Below are 15,849 nucleotides of genomic sequence, written 5' to 3'. Positions count from 1 at the left end.
ATTGACTAAAATTTTAAAGATCACTAAAAAAGTGCTCCTAGAGTGCCCTCAGAGTATATAATTAGTGTAGGTGTTACATCGCAATCTTTTTTTCTAATTGTCCATTTTTTAATTTTTCCTTTTATGATAGTGTTAGAATAAATTTACTATTATGTGCTGAATTAATAGAAAACTCTAACCTCCGTTTTTCTTTACATTACCGTTATAGGTCTTGTTTTATTTAAAGAATACAAAATGTATATAGAAATTGTATTCATTATTGTCATTTTTCCGAAATCAATCTGGCAACATTTTTGTATAAAATAGACAACCATAGAACAAAACTTATGTATCGGATATAAGAGAAACTTTAAAGTAGGAAGCTGCTATTTCTATCCAACATCTCATATTTAATGAAAGTCCCCAAAGTATTTAAGCAAACCAATGAGAAAACGTGTCTATAAACTTTGGCTAACGTTACAATTTTCACTGCAATGTCTCATCCCTCCCCGACTTTTAATATTATTTCCCATATTAAACTTTTTTGTTTATGAAAAATAAAACGCGGCGTTTGATCTTGTAGGATTATATTTTCTCTATAATATATTTTCCCTCACATTTTAGCTTATAATTTTGTGGGAAATAATGACAATATGTATTTGTGCATGGAATTTTCCTTTCAAAACTCGCAATGCCGCTACGGCCTAACAAGTTTAAATTGTTTATTTTTGAAAGTACACAACATCTACAAGTTTGGGAAAGCTTGCAAAAATTATGTAATTTTGGTGAAAAATCATTATTTATGCAAAAATATTACAATTTATTATGTTTATATTTCATTATAATATTTATCTATGAATATATAGAATATTTATGACTTGCTTTGCTTAACATTTTTAAGTGAAAAATCGCGCGCTTGTAAAATCTATTTTTACTTTTGTTTAAATTCCGGCCTTTAATATTGGCCTGCTTGGGATCCTTGTTTCAAGGAGGTTTGGGATTTCCTGGATTTTGACTAGTGATCATCACACGAATCAGTTAACCAAATTTAAATGTGAAATATATGACTGAAGACTGTCTTAAATTTTCCAGATTTTAATATAAAATTGCGATGAACATCTTATTTTTGCAATTTAAGGAAGATTCGATCTCATAAATCTGGTTGTGTTTTTTAAGGCCAATTTTTGACCCCTCCTTTCCTCTTGTAATATTACACAAAGCCAATATATGTTAGAGACGTTGCTTTAGATTGTTAAATATATACCTATCTATTGTTGCCATTTGTTTTAGAGAAAACAAAAAAAAAACGTCAAAATGGATGAGTTCAGTAAAATGAACTATCGAGAGCTACAAAAGATCGCAAAAACGGCGGGAGTCAAAGCCAACCTTCCCAAGGCTGAAATATTAAAGGCTCTGCGTGATAACGCTGAGAATGGCAGCTTTCTGACTGATGATGAGGATCCACCCATCGCTGAAGCCACTTCCTCTTCAGGTACCTTGGCTATATGAACTTTTTACTTCTTTTTGTTCATACTAGTTGCTTCTCACCTAGCCTTCAAGAGATGACAGGAGGTAGCAGGAAAGTAACCTAAAACTATCCAGGGAGTTATGTGAAGCTTCCCTAGAGTGAAGAACTCATTCAGTTCAGTAGTTATTACAATCTTAAGCTACAAACATAAAAACCCTATTACTTTATATAATTGGATATATTATAATACTAAAATATTAACAAATGTATCTTCAAAGTTTTAATTACACGAAATAAGCAATAGTTTTTCTAATCAATCATAGTACAGTGTTTCAAGTGTTTTTATTATCAATGTCATCTTAATCTTTTAAATATTTTACCCATCTGACAAACTCTAATATCTGTGTGATGACAAAATCCAGAAATATACTTAAATAATCAGAAACACTTAAAAAAATGTTCCACACTTAAATGAATATTTTTTTTTGTAGGTAAGAAGGGAAGGAAAAGTGAGCTAAACACAACATTTGATAAGGATACCTCAGCTAAAGAAGATACTCTTAATGTCACATTTGATAAAGACGAAGAGAAACCTTCCGTCAAAATGAACAAGCGTAGATCATCTGCTAAAAAGCTTTCCATCGGTAATATCCAATCGTCAGCTCTGGCAAAAGAAACTGAAAACTCCCCTGCTTTGAGAAGACAATCATCAGTGAAAACGCCAGTTGTAGTGAAAACGCCTGTTAGGGTAAGCACTGGCCAACGTGTCAGTTCTGTTAAGAAAAACAGGCGAGTTTCGGAAGTTAAAAACAGCCTCCACAGAGTAGCAACTCCTAGAACTTCCAGCGGTGGTAAGATTGTAAAGCCTACTTCGAGAGTTTCCACTCCACGTCGTGTAAGCAACGTTGGTGTTATGTCAGCCAAGAAACCCACTCCGTCCATCAGTACAAAGAAAACTATACCTGGCACAAATATTCCAAGGTTTGTCAAGTATGCCAGGAAGGTGCCGGATTTTAGCAAAATTCATGAGAAACAAATGAACAAGATGGAAAGTCTTGACCAGTATTTGGATAAAAAGAAGAAGCGATTCGAAAATTCTGTTGAAGACCAGAGGGTAAGTAAATGTTTTACATGTTCGAAAGCGTTCTTAAAGTGATCTTAAAAGTTGGATTTTTATTAAAGATTAAAATAGCAATAATAGGGTGGATTGATAAAAAAATAATGTGTAAAAAAAAGGAAATTTTGTTTAGATTCAAAGAGCAAAAGTTCTTGGAGATGAGCACAACAAGTTGATGGAGAAAATGAAGGCTAGAGCTTTTGTGCCAAGTGTCACCTCAACCTCCAAGCTAAATCTGAACTTTGGGGGCAGTACTACCAGCACAACTACAAGTACTCCAAGCAAGAATGAACCTTTCAAGTTTTCCGCTGTTCCCGCCAAATTGTCAGAGAGCAAAAAGAAGCCTGTACGATCACAGGTATTAAATATTCAAGTTTGGATTTTACTTAGTTTGGATATATGTTGACGGCTTATCATAAATATATTAAGCTTATTGGGCAGAATATTTTGTTCCTTCTTTTTATTTGCTTAAAACAGCACGTAGACTTGAACTCGATTTTAATTTTGAAGTTATTATGCACATTACATATTATTTATATGCATATAAGATTATTACATATGCATGCTTTTGTTGTCATTCAAAAGATTAAAAAATCTTTTATCATTCTGTTTTGTCATATTTTTTAGGTTGATGTAAAAGCCGCAACAAAAGCAACCACCACCTCAACAATTACGAACAGAAACAAGCCAAAAATAGTGAAACCTGTCATGAGAAAAAAGCCAGAACCTGTAAAATCCGACTTCTCTAAGCCTAAGGCAATTGCTACTCCGTCCACCGTCACCAAGAGTTCTGCTGTCAAAGTGAGGCCTACTCCGTCAAAGAGTGTGAATAATAAAGCTAAGACAGGTGTCGACATGACACCTAAGAATGGTCCTGCTGCCAACAAGTCTGTTATGCGCACACCTTCCTCTGTGGCTCTTAGCAACATTACCAACAGGAATTTCATGCATAATTTAACATTCATGAGTTATCTTCTGACATCCTTTATCTCAACTAATCTGCATAAACTCATTATTAAATTCTAGATTGGTAGTTTTATGTTACGTGAAGCTTTAAGGATTTTAGCTATCTAAATGTTATTATAAATAACAGCACAACAAAGAATTCTAGTTTATCAAAAATAAAACTAATTTGTAAGTTGTAAATAGTTGAAAAGTAGGTAGGTAATAAATAGGAAAATACTTAGGTAAAAAATTATGTATCTTTTTTTAGGTACTTTTTATTGAACTGTCCCTTTAATTCTAAACAAACCCAGATAACAAAAATTATGCTTGAAAATGTGACAGGTCGGTGAATATGGCTGCAACACCTGGCTCCGCAAGAAAACAAGGTTTTGATTTGAAGGCAAGCCTTGCCAAGCCACTGGGCTACAAGCCCAAAACTGGAAAGCTTCCAAACTGGGGAGACAAAAAGGTAAGATATTTTGCTATTTATGTTAAAAGACACAACTTCATCGGTTAAGCGGTGACCGAGATATTTAGCTTCAGACTAACAGAAGGACAGACAAACATCCTACTATTTTTTTATCATATAACAATAGGACTGTATTTTACTTTTTAGAATAGTTCTTTCTGAAAACAGAGAAAGGTACCTAATGAATTGAAAAAAATCAATAAAAGATTTTTTTATGGTTGGGATTTCTAGTACCTAGGTATTTTAAAACATTTTATTTTATCATTCATATTTTTTCCAGAAAGTAACCGAGATGAGAAATGTAACAGCCAAGGATTTGATGGACAGAACTAGAAATATCATTAAAGGAGTTAGAATGAATAAACGAGCTGCTCTTATGCTGCAGAATAGAAATATTGATGAAGAAGATTAGATTAAATCATAGATTTCATGTAGTGTAAAGTATATATGTATATTATAATATGACTGCCTCGCTTTCTTTAGTAAAATATCTGGTAATTATGTTCAAAAGTTTGTTATCAAAATGCTGACTAAATATTATCATTTAGTGTGAATGAAAAATCATTTGTTTGAATGTTGTTAAAAAAATCTATCAAAATATTATATTCTCTTGTACCTGATTTTTACTGTTCTTTGTTGTGTTAATATTTCCTAATTCATTCTTTTCTTTTTCTTTATGTATAACTAGTTTTTCTTATCTGTTTTTATATTTATGAAAATGAACTAACTACATTTAGCCTTCAGAAGTACCTTAGTAATAACTATTACGCTTATAAATCCTAATGTAAATCTTTGACTTAGATATCAAGAACTGATACGCTTTGTAAGTAATAAATCATTGTAATTACCTATTATCATAAAAGTTAAAATATCATATAAAAAAATTATGTACATGTTTTCAGATCATATGAAATTGTCAGACTGATTTGTTAACTGTGTGTGTGTTTTTATGTGTGTGTGTAGTTCAGTTTAAAATTTACATACAATGGCGAGCAGGCAATGGATATATCAATACTTTGATGTTACACCAGATTTTCATGTTTACTAATTCGAAGCGGGCAAATATAATGATACCCCTTACCCACCCTCCTCACCGCCTCCCTTCTCATACCGAATAAACGAACTGACAAAAAATGAGTTCCAAATTTAGCAATCTAAATTGACGACAATTTTTCCCTTGTCATAATATCCACGTAAATTATATATCCATTGAGCAGGAACTGGAAAAGGATTGGTAAATATGGCCTGGCGGCCACTGGAGCTCTGGCTGGAGGCCTGGCGGTATTTGCCAATATGCCACCTGGAGTAAGTTATTTTTTATTAAAATGATTAAAGCTAAAGGTTATAACATTTTCTACAACAATTCAGAATAACAGCATATTTGCCTTAAAAATGTTTATTTTATAAGATCGGATATGGTTGCTGTTTTATCTTTCCCATTAAGTATACCTACCTATTGTTGTAAGATTTTAACTGATATTTATTACGGAAAAACATCTTCATATAAAAAAATCTTTGGCTGTTTTGCCGTTACCTACCTATAGATTTTTAACTTTTCAACTTTAAATTTTCATTAGTTAAAAAGATTGTTGAACATCGTAAGTTCTCTAACAAAGTTAAATGTTGTTTTTTATCTTTAGACTGGGAACAAATTAAGCCTGAAAGACAATCTAAACGCCAGACCCAGCCAGCCTCTGCCGTCAAGACAGGAACAGATTGATCGACTCAAAACAACAGAGTTTGATGTTCTAGTTATTGGGGGAGGTGCCACTGGTAAGTAAGCTTATTATATTTCACTAGTTGCCTTACCCCAAGCCTGAAGGGAAGGTTCGATAATAGCCTAAAATAAATTGGAAATATGAGGGGAGGGGGGTTATTCATTACCTGACCTGAAGTAACAAACTAACAATCAAAATATTAAGGGAGGTTTCAATGATCGACAAGGTTTTTTTAGGGAAATTACCTTGTCTATTGCCTGTAAATGTTTACGGGATGATTTTAACAGGTATACTTCGCTTTCATGAAAATTGTTTTGCTTAACAATGCACTTATTACAAAAATACCTAAATATTTTCATTTATTTCCCCTGTACTAGTATTTAAAATATTTCAATGCACATATTATCATGACTTTTTAAAATAATTGTTCTGGATTGTTCAAAAACAATTATATTTTCCCTATCTTAAATCAACTTAATGTTTAGGATCTGGTTGTGCACTAGATGCCCAATCTCGAGGGTTAAAGTCTGCCCTGGTAGAATTAGATGATTTCAGCAGTGGCACCAGTAGTAGAAGCACTAAGCTTATTCATGGTGGCGTTAGGTTAGTCGTTTACTTTGTTCGAATTCGTCCTTGTTTTTTTTTTAAAAGCCTAAATGTAATAAAGGATTAATAAAATCAATAAAAAAAGGTTCTATTGATATAAGGGGTATAAGACAATAAAGAATAAGTATATAATAACCCCCGATATTTCGGACAAATAGACATCCTGTTACTTTAGTATATACTAGCGGCTACGCCCCTAGAAGCTTCTAGGGACACTTAAGGTAGGAGGGGGAAAAGTCGACCTCATCCCATTTTAAATTTGGGTTTTAAAAGATTAAAGAAATATTTTTTAAGAGGGAGGGGGGTGAAGACACCCTCCCCAAAAATAGTTTTAAATCTTCCCAGGACCTATAGGAAGCTTCACTGTAAAGGAGAACAATATCGGTTCAGCGGTTAGTGAGATCCTTCGGGACAGACAAAAAATGCTAACTACTTTATATAATAGGGTAATAAAAGAGTTAATACGAAAAATTTAAAGTCTATGTAACCATAAGTTTAAATTTTTAGATATCTGCAAAAAGCCATTATGAACCTTGATTATGAGCAGTACAAAATGGTGAAGGAGGCCCTGCATGAACGTGCCAACCTGCTGGAGATTGCTCCGCACCTCTCATTCCAGTTACCAATCATGTTACCTGTTTATAAGTGGTGGCAGGTGGGTTGGAAAATTAGGATGAAAACATATTAAATCTGTTTTATAAAAATATTGCGGGATAAAGTATACCTTGGAAAACTATTCTTAAATAAGGAGGTTAATTGATCTTTAATGTAAAGTGAAGGTATTTAAATCACTTCTAATGGCGAACGAAATCTTTTGTTTGATTTCCAATAGGTATCTTGAAATACCAAATTAAAATGTTTTTTGATGGGTAATTTTTTTCTAAAATTCGATATTTAAAAATATTTTTCAATTTTAGGTGCCGTATTTCTGGGCTGGCATCAAGGCATACGACTTTGTTTCCGGCAGTGAATGTTTGACATCCAGCTATTTTCTCAGGAATAATTCTTATTTTATAACTAATTTGAAAGGGTAATTTTGTTTAATATCATCATCATTAAAAAAAGTAAAACAGTTTATACCTTGAAATTCCTGAATATCTTTAATTTTCCAACTAAATATTATTTTTAAATAAATATTAAAATGTAGAATTTGGGGAACTTTCAATTAGATAGGTACCTATTTTTTTAAAAAGTTTGGTTAAAATAAAGGTTAACTCAAAGACAAAACTTTCCACTGTGTGTGTGTAGCCATAGTTTCTTAGTGTTTGGACATAAGCAGTCATGGAGTAGGACGAGACACGAGACACTGCGAGACACCAGGGCCAGCTCAAGGTCCACGCTTAAGCACAAGTACTTGACCCGCTGACTCAAGGGACCTACTCTTTATTACCTTACCGTCGCCGCGTATGACAGGTGTCCCAAATTAAGTCACCGTAATGAATGACGCTCTCCTCATAGGAGCTTGGGTAAGGGTTGTACTGATATAATGTACTTGACTATTGAGTATCTAAACTACCCAATTATCACCCTTCTTACACAGCAAAGGGGAAGTTGCGTGAATGAATTGCGAGTGAGAAATTCGATTTGCCAAATGATAATATCTAGTATTCTAAAAATATATTTTCCTTTTATCTTTTTGAGAATTAAAGTAGTCTCAATTTAAGCTAAGAATTATCACTGTATGTCAGTCGGAACCGAGCGCTAGAACTCTTTCCTATGCTGAAAAAGAACGAACTATGCGGTGCCATTGTCTACTATGACGGCATGCACAACGACGCTAGGATGTGCATCAGTATAGCAATAACAGCCGCCAGACTGGGGGCTGCCATAGCCAACCATGTGAAGGTGCTGGACCTGGTGAAGGAGGATGGCAAGGTGAAGGGGGCCCGCTGCAGGAACGAGATTGATGGAGAGGAGTTTGTTATCAAGGCTAAAAGTGTCATCAACGCCACTGGACCTTTTACTGATTCTATTAGGTAATATATTTTTTTTTTATCATATTACAGACTGTTTGACCGCGGATTTATTCCTGTATTGTGGGCCTAACGACTGGGCCAATAAAAGGAGAAATTTTGAAGGAGATTTGTAACGTTAATTCAATAGGTACATTAGGACATACTTTGAGAATGGTTCAGAATAAAAAAATAAGTTTAGGAAGATAAATAGGTACCTAGGGAAAACATATTGTTTTGTCACTAAATTGGCTTTAGATAAAATCTAATACCTAGGTACTTATTTTTCATACAACTTTTCAACTATATCTTTTCTGTAGACAAATGGACGATGGAAAGGCAAGAGAGATTGTGTGTCCTAGCGCTGGAGTTCACGTGATCTTGCCAGATTACTATTCACCTTCCAACATGGGTCTGCTTGATCCAGCCACCAGTGACGGCAGGTAATGGATTTTTTATTTCTTGGTTATTAAACCAGATATATATATCCTATATTGACGAAAAATTTTCCATTTTCATAATATCCACGTATATTCTATTTTCATTCGGTCGGTCAACTTAAAATCTAATCCTAGAAAGCGTAAATAGCCCTTCTCAACTCGAAATTTTGTTTTTGACAATAATAGTTATTTATCGCATCGTATTATATACAGCTTTCCTCGGATATTAAAATGAAAAATTTTAATATTAAAACCATTTTTATTAATATGAATGGAAAATTGTTTGTTATACGATGATATACACGATTTTTCAGAATGGCTGCGAACTAGTTCTGATCCAGCGTATATTAAGGGGTGGGGAGTTTGTACACTTATAGGAAATGAAAATTCAGTATCAAATTTTGCCCTAGCATTTTGGGCTTGTTTTTATAGTTATTAACCTAATTCTTTTTGTAAACTCTCATATATGATTGGATCTACCTGTAAAACTTTGGATCTACCTTCTAGGGGCTAGTGGGAAAAAAGACCCCTCCAAACACTAAAATCTTAAGTACTGAACTTATTTTTAAAGATATTGAGCTGATTTTTTTATTGGAAACTATTTTCACATAACTGTAATAGGTAGTAACTACACATTTTATTTACGCACTATCCTTCTAGGGGCTTTTGGGGTAAAACAACTTCCCCCCCCCCCCCCCCAATAAAAAATTTATAAGTTTTGAGCTTAGAAGCCCCTAGAAGTAAAGTGCAAAATGTAATATGAGGTGGCTAATCAACTCATTTACAGGCTGGCCACAAACATGCTATTTCCACTATTTCCGCTATTTCCACTATTTTGCATGCTATGCATACTATTCCAAAAAATTATGCTATTTCCACTATTGTCCAAAACTGCATACTATTTCCACTATCTTCCAAAAAACTGCATACCTACTATTTGCCACAATTTATTTGTATGTCAGATAAATCTTCAATTTTTAGGTAATTAAAACGAACTGATCATGAAAAGAAAGCGAAGTATCGGGTTTATTCGCATTTTCACAGTATCTTTTATCCTATTTGTAGCCCCTGCGGGGGGGGCTCTAACACTGCGGGGCAATCATTACCACTTTTTTTAGAATTGTTTCCAGAAGAAAGTAGTTCAGTTCAGATTGTTGTACCTTTTTTGAAAGTTATTGGTATTTCCACATTCAGTGTAAAGATATCTTTTTTTAAAATTTTAATAGCATTGAGGAGTACTTTTATTATTAAATGATCCTATAGATAACTGATGTTTATGATCTCTTAACTAATATAAAATCCTGCCAGGTTTGCTAGCATCCTGTGCCCGCTAGGAATGAGATATTCAAAAAATTCTTACTCTCACTTAAGTGTCATACCCAAACCCATTATTTAAGTCACTCGGTGCCTATTAGATCAAGGGGGGGGGGGGGTTCTCAGGAAACAAAATTATGAACCTTGCAGATTTTTTGGACTTAAGCTTTTATGGGTAAATTAACATTTAGTTAGATGTCACCCCACTTCAACTCCCCCTGGCCCCGCGGGGGTTAAAAAAAGCCTTTAAATGAACCTAACCTTAACTATCTTATAAACCATTTGATCATGAGAGCAGATTTTTTTGGACTTAAGCTATCAGAGGTATAGTTTAAGCAAGAAGCAACTGAAGCAACCTAAGTTTTTTTTTAAAACCACTTAATAAACCGTGCAGATATTTTGGACTTAACCTTTTATTAGTGCAGACCAACTTTTAGTTTAAAAGTCATTCTCCCCCCTAGCCCTCCGGGGCTCAATAAAACCCAAAAATGAACCTGACCTGAATTATCCCTAAACCATTTAATCAGATTTTTTCAATTTAAGTTATCAGAGGCATGAGTTATAATTTTAGCAAGAAGCAACACCTTAGCCCCAATCCCCCTAGCACTCTGGGACTTTATGAAACCCTAAAAATTGACCAAACCTTAGTTTTCACTTGGATCGCATTTGAACCGTGCAGATATTTTAAACTTAAACAATGTGTATAAAATAACTTTTAAGTTTAGAAGTCATTCCCCCTGACCCCCCCCCCCCCCTATGCTTCCAGCCTTTTAGAGCTTTATAAAACCCTAAAAATGAACTGGAATCCCTTAAATTACCAACTTTATCAACCAACTAGAAGTTAATTTAATGCCCCCTCCCCCCTAGCCGTCCGTGGCTCAAAAAGACCTGAAGATTAACCTAACCCTAGTTAGGTATCTCTTTAACCATTCGATCATCAGAGCAGTTTTTTTTGGACTAAAGCTGTCAGGGGCATGAGCTATAGTTTATGCAAGAATCAACACCTGAAGACCCCCCCTCCCCTTCCTCCCCTGCCTGCACTTTAAGTCATTAAGTTGATTTAAAAGCTCATTATTGTGTTAAAAATGCATGCTATTTTATACTATTTTGTGTTAAATGCATGTTATTTCATACTATTTTATGGAATTTGTACATACTATTGCATACTATTCACTTTTTTTCTGCATACTATTTTATGCTATTTTGAAAAAAAGTCTGTGGCCACCCTGCATTTATGTAACAAAAGGTTCCATTTCAAAAATCAGGGGCTTCTAAGCTCAAAACTTATAAATTTTGTATTTGGGGGGGTTGTTTTACCCCAAAAGCCCCTAGAAGGATAGTGCGGAAATAAAATGTGTAGTTACTACCTATTACAGTTATGTCTAAATAGTTTCCAATAAAAAAATCAGCTCAATATCTTTAAAAATCAGCTCATAAATTAAAATTTTAGTCTTTTGCACCACTAGCCCCTAGAAGGAAAGTCCCAAAATTCAATTTTCATAGTTTTACAGGTAGATCCAATCATATATAAGAGTTTACAAAAAGAATTATGTTGATAACTATAAAAACAAGCCCAAAATGCCAGGGCAAAATTTGATACGGAATTTTCATTTCCTTTAAGTGTACAAACTTCCCACTCCCCCCTTGGTTTCGAAGCCATACACTGGACATAAGTTCTATATATCTAGAAAGAACATTTCTCACTACGAGTAAGAATTGTTGAATTTTCATTATTCATTTCTATTTAGAGTAATTTTCTTCCTTCCCTGGCAGAATCATACAATTGCGGGTACTACTGACACACCTTGTGAGGTTAGCAAACTTTCATTTGTCACAGCGAAGCTACTCTATAATTAATGATTATGAATACCCGTCCATTTTTTTCGTAAAGATTATTAATACCAATAATGATTAAATAATATTAGTAGCCCAGCTGTACTATAATTATAAATATCCGTTCGTCCTGTGAAATACATTTCGAAAAACCTGATATTGGCAGCACTAATTTAGATAGATGAGTTATTTTTTGTAATGATTCCACATTAATCTTCAATTACTATTAACTTCATTGTTCTGTCGGTAATGTAACTGAGGACATTAAGTAAACGTTGGACAAATTTTTTTTTCATTGGATAGGTACAGGAATCAAACTATTTCGCTGTTCAAACGCTTTTAAAGTTTTTATTATAACTTATTCTTGAAAATAATATAGCATTCCATAATGATTTAGATTACAGCTTTCCGAGGATAGTAAAATTAAAATTTATATGATTAATTCCAGTTAAGCTGACCCGGAGGGACCTATGCCCTTGCCAACTAACCATTTTATGATTTTATTTATTATTCGTGGAAAAAAAACTGGAAAAATTATCACAAAATATTTAAGAATTATTGAATGATAAAATATTTTAGGTTTCTCACCATCCAGGTCCATCAGAAGCTGATATTCAGTTCATTCTCAAGGAATTTTACCTTTTCTAAAAATGAATTGTAATAAATCCTTAAGTTTACATAAAACAGTTAAGATATTCAGACCACGTATTTTTATTTATATCAAAACTAAGTATCAATAAATCTATAAATGATCATAGATAGTTCTCTACTACAGGAAAGGTTTATAGCTATTTTGGAGGAGGGTACATCCATCCTATCAGGAAAAATCGACGCCCCCCAAAAATACAACTATAAAGTTCTTTTAAAACTAAAATTGAAAGTTAATGGTTGTCTTCCCCCCTTTCCTTAAGTGCCCCTTAAATCTTCCAAAGGCGTGGTCGTTTATTATACACACAAGGTTTTGTCCAATAAATAAGCCTAACATTGTATTTTATTTTTGGAAAAGTAAAAATGCTCCAAAAACAGGAGGTGAAAAACTACCTGACACCAGAAATAGACGTGAGACGTGGTGACGTGTTGTCTGCCTGGTCGGGTATCAGGCCCCTCGTCAAGGATCCAAACGCAGAAGATACTCAAAGTTTAGGTATGTGTGTTAAATTTAGGCAGTTTTGGAGATCTTTGTTGACAAGTAGAAGAAAAACCACACTGTCAACTATTACAATGGATTTATTATTACTTAGATAGGTATTACATCAGATTATCATGTACTCTAATAAAGTGAAAATTGTAACTGACTAAAATAACGATCCACTTTCTTTATCCCGTCTCTTCCTACTGGATGAACGTACTGACCAATAAGTGATGTCCATATTAGCAACCTGAATTGACAAAAAAAATTTCGTCATAATATCCAATCCATGTATGTATATTTTTCTATATTCATTCCTTTATTTCAGTGCGTAATCACGTTGTCCACGTGTCTGACAGCGGCCTAATCACTATTGCCGGTGGCAAATGGACTACCTACAGGGCCATGGCTATGGAGACTGTGGATGCAGCTGTTAAGGAGGCCGGTATGGAGCCAGTAGAGAGCAAGACTGATGGCCTCCTCCTGGAGGGAGCACATAACTGGAATCCCACTATGTTTATTCAGTTAGTACAGGTTTCTATCTGAGTACTTGATTTATTTTCTTAGATAACTTCGAAACTGAACAATATCCTCTGGATTAGAACCGATTCTGAGCCATAAATAAAAAGCCCTGTATCGTATGGCCCAAACCTTTGGCAACTCAGTGATGACATAACTGGAATTAATCTTAGGTTCAAAAATGAAAATACAGCAAATATCTGAAATTATTACAGTATCTACGCATTTTTTCACAACATACGCAAATCTCCCTTATACAGTAAAATTACCTAGAAACTAGCGCAAAATTATTCAACTACGCTTTCAAAAGAGATAATTTAATTACCTATAGATTTTCTACTGTTATTATTTTATTACACTAATTTTCTATTAGCTTGTTGTTACTGCGCTATTTATATACATACAAAATTTAATAGTCTTTGTTTTATTTTCTTCTTTATCCTAAAGTTATTATTGTCATAAAATTACAAGCGTCACAATTGTATTTGAAAAATTGAAATGTTTTAGGATCTTGGCGTAGATACCCAGGTTGCTGAACATTTGGCTGCTACTTATGGTGACAGGTAAATTGGACTGTAAATAACTTTGGTACCCAAAGTTTAGAAAAACTGATATCTTATACCTACGTTTGCTCTAAAATCTGGGTAATTCTATTGAATTGTGATTGGTTAATTTCAACCAAGTGAGTCAAAATTTGTCAACCTATTCTTTTTATCTTACTACAAAAAAGAAGATTAAGTTTATTATCATTGACGATAAACTTTAATTTATCGTCCATTGTCTTATTCCTAAATATCCCTGATAGTTGATATTTAAATTACAAGGAAGAAAGGGATAGTTTCACGAAGTGCATTTGGAAAAAAATAGTGAACTGTAAGTTTTTTCTATTTTAAATAACGTAGTAGTTCATAATATAAAGTTATTGATTAAAATTAAAAGATTTGACTAGGGATTTTCCTTAAAAAATGAGTTTTTCATTTTTATTTTCAACTTCGTTGCATGTTATATATGGCAAAAACTTAGATAGCATTTACTAGTTAATAGAACTTCAAACTCTTTATACAACAAAATACACATAACAACAAAGAATGACCAATAAATTATTTAGTATAGTACTTAGAGTAGTGATCTTTTTATATGTCTTAGTAGAATATATTAGGCATTGGATAGATATGATTATGTGATAAAGAATTTTAACATTGACCTGACCGAACTTTTTTTATTTGACAATATCTAGAAAAGTTAGTGATTTGCAACATAAATTACATGAGAATTGTCTTTTTATATAAATATTAAATATCTATAATACAAAGTAGAATGGTGTCTGTCCGTCCGTCTGAAGCTTAAGATCTCGGTAACCACTCAACCGATTGAATTCTACTCTTCAGGGTATATACCTACTGGTCCTGTGGTGGTTTTAGGCTGTTTTCTTGGGGGGTGGGACACCCCCAACCCCCCCCCCATTTTTTTTGCAGAAGATTTCTTTGGTCCTTTTTTTTTGCTTACGATTTCCCTGGTCCTTTTACGAATTTCACCTTAATTTTTTTTGATCACCTCTTGGGGCAAAGCCCCTATAGGCTAGGGGCGAAGCCGCTAGTATATATATATGTTGTATGGTTAGTTGGTATTTCCGCGTGAGATAATGTGTATATTGTAAGTAAACCGGACGGTTTTCTTTATTTTTTTAAAAAGAATCTATAGAAAACCTGTCCTATAATGAACCGGACGTTATTTTTTTTTGTTTTTTTAAGTAACTTGTCCCTAGGGGAACCCCTGTTAAATTTTTTTATAACTCTTGTGAAATATGTGGAAAAAGATTATCTGATATTGGTGTTTTGGCTATACATATTTGGAAAAAAATAGACCATTCTCATGTAATTTATGTGGCAAATCACTTTGACTTTTTTAGATATTGTCAAATAAAAAAAGTTTGGTCTGGTCAATGTTAAAAATTCTTTAACATATAATCATATCTATCCAATGCCTAATATATTCTACTAAGACATATAAAAGTTCACTACTCTAAGTACCTTAACTATTTAAATACACTTCGTAGAACGAATCATCATGATAAATTGGTACCTATACAATACATTTTTAAAAAATTGTTTGTCCATTGTTAACTTTTAATTTGGAATATACAATACCTACCTATTCTTAACTTTACTTTTTAATTTCGTTTGATTGTGATTTACTTTTATCAAATATGAATACATCATGATATTTTTTATTTAGGGCATTCTCTGTTGGTAAGATGGCAGGCTTGACTGGTAAAAGATGGCCTATTGTTGGTAAGAGGCTTCATATGGAGTTTCCTTACATAGATGCAGAGGTTGGTTGTGCACTTTTATGCATTTTAA

General features: G+C 33.5%; 2 protein-coding genes across 12 annotated transcripts in view; both read left to right on the top strand.

Annotated features, from left to right (window-relative positions):
- The first annotated feature begins 1,242 nt into the window (after window positions 1–1,242).
- On the top strand, window positions 1,243–4,881 carry LOC145320492 (nucleolar and spindle-associated protein 1-like). The gene is made up of 6 exons (XM_080162812.1): window positions 1,243–1,471; window positions 1,939–2,561; window positions 2,698–2,922; window positions 3,192–3,503; window positions 3,853–3,978; window positions 4,259–4,881. Exons 1-6 carry the CDS (start codon window positions 1,294–1,296, stop codon window positions 4,388–4,390), a joined length of 1,596 nt encoding a protein of 531 aa, XP_080018938.1. The 5' UTR covers window positions 1,243–1,293; the 3' UTR covers window positions 4,391–4,881.
- The window catches only part of Gpo1 (glycerophosphate oxidase 1), a 26,730-nt gene continuing 15,759 nt past the window's right edge, over window positions 4,879–15,849 (top strand). For all 11 annotated transcript variants that reach the window (XR_013880243.1, XR_013880244.1, XR_013880240.1 and 8 more), the window contains exons 1-14: window positions 4,879–4,974; window positions 5,196–5,283; window positions 5,619–5,751; window positions 6,182–6,299; window positions 6,810–6,957; window positions 7,220–7,299; window positions 7,991–8,278; window positions 8,575–8,697; window positions 11,757–11,820; window positions 12,421–12,474; window positions 12,871–12,985; window positions 13,299–13,504; window positions 13,997–14,052; window positions 15,725–15,821. Coding sequence is in view for 8 of the 11 variants with exons in the window: in XM_080162804.1 (XP_080018930.1) it covers window positions 4,964–4,974; window positions 5,196–5,283; window positions 5,619–5,751; window positions 6,182–6,299; window positions 6,810–6,957; window positions 7,220–7,299; window positions 7,991–8,278; window positions 8,575–8,697; window positions 11,757–11,820; window positions 12,421–12,474; window positions 12,871–12,985; window positions 13,299–13,504; window positions 13,997–14,052; window positions 15,725–15,821 (1,581 nt within the window). In the remaining 3 variants the exon portion in view is untranslated. The remainder of the gene's footprint in view (window positions 4,975–5,195; window positions 5,284–5,618; window positions 5,752–6,181; window positions 6,300–6,809; window positions 6,958–7,219; window positions 7,300–7,990; window positions 8,279–8,574; window positions 8,698–11,756; window positions 11,821–12,420; window positions 12,475–12,870; window positions 12,986–13,298; window positions 13,505–13,996; window positions 14,053–15,724; window positions 15,822–15,849) is intronic.

This window comes from Acartia tonsa, chromosome 1 (genome assembly GCF_053477335.1).
Source record: "Acartia tonsa isolate MP-2025a chromosome 1, ASM5347733v1, whole genome shotgun sequence".
Lineage (NCBI taxonomy): Eukaryota > Metazoa > Arthropoda > Copepoda > Calanoida > Acartiidae > Acartia > Acartia tonsa.
This window is presented reverse-complemented; position numbering and strand designations above follow the sequence as displayed.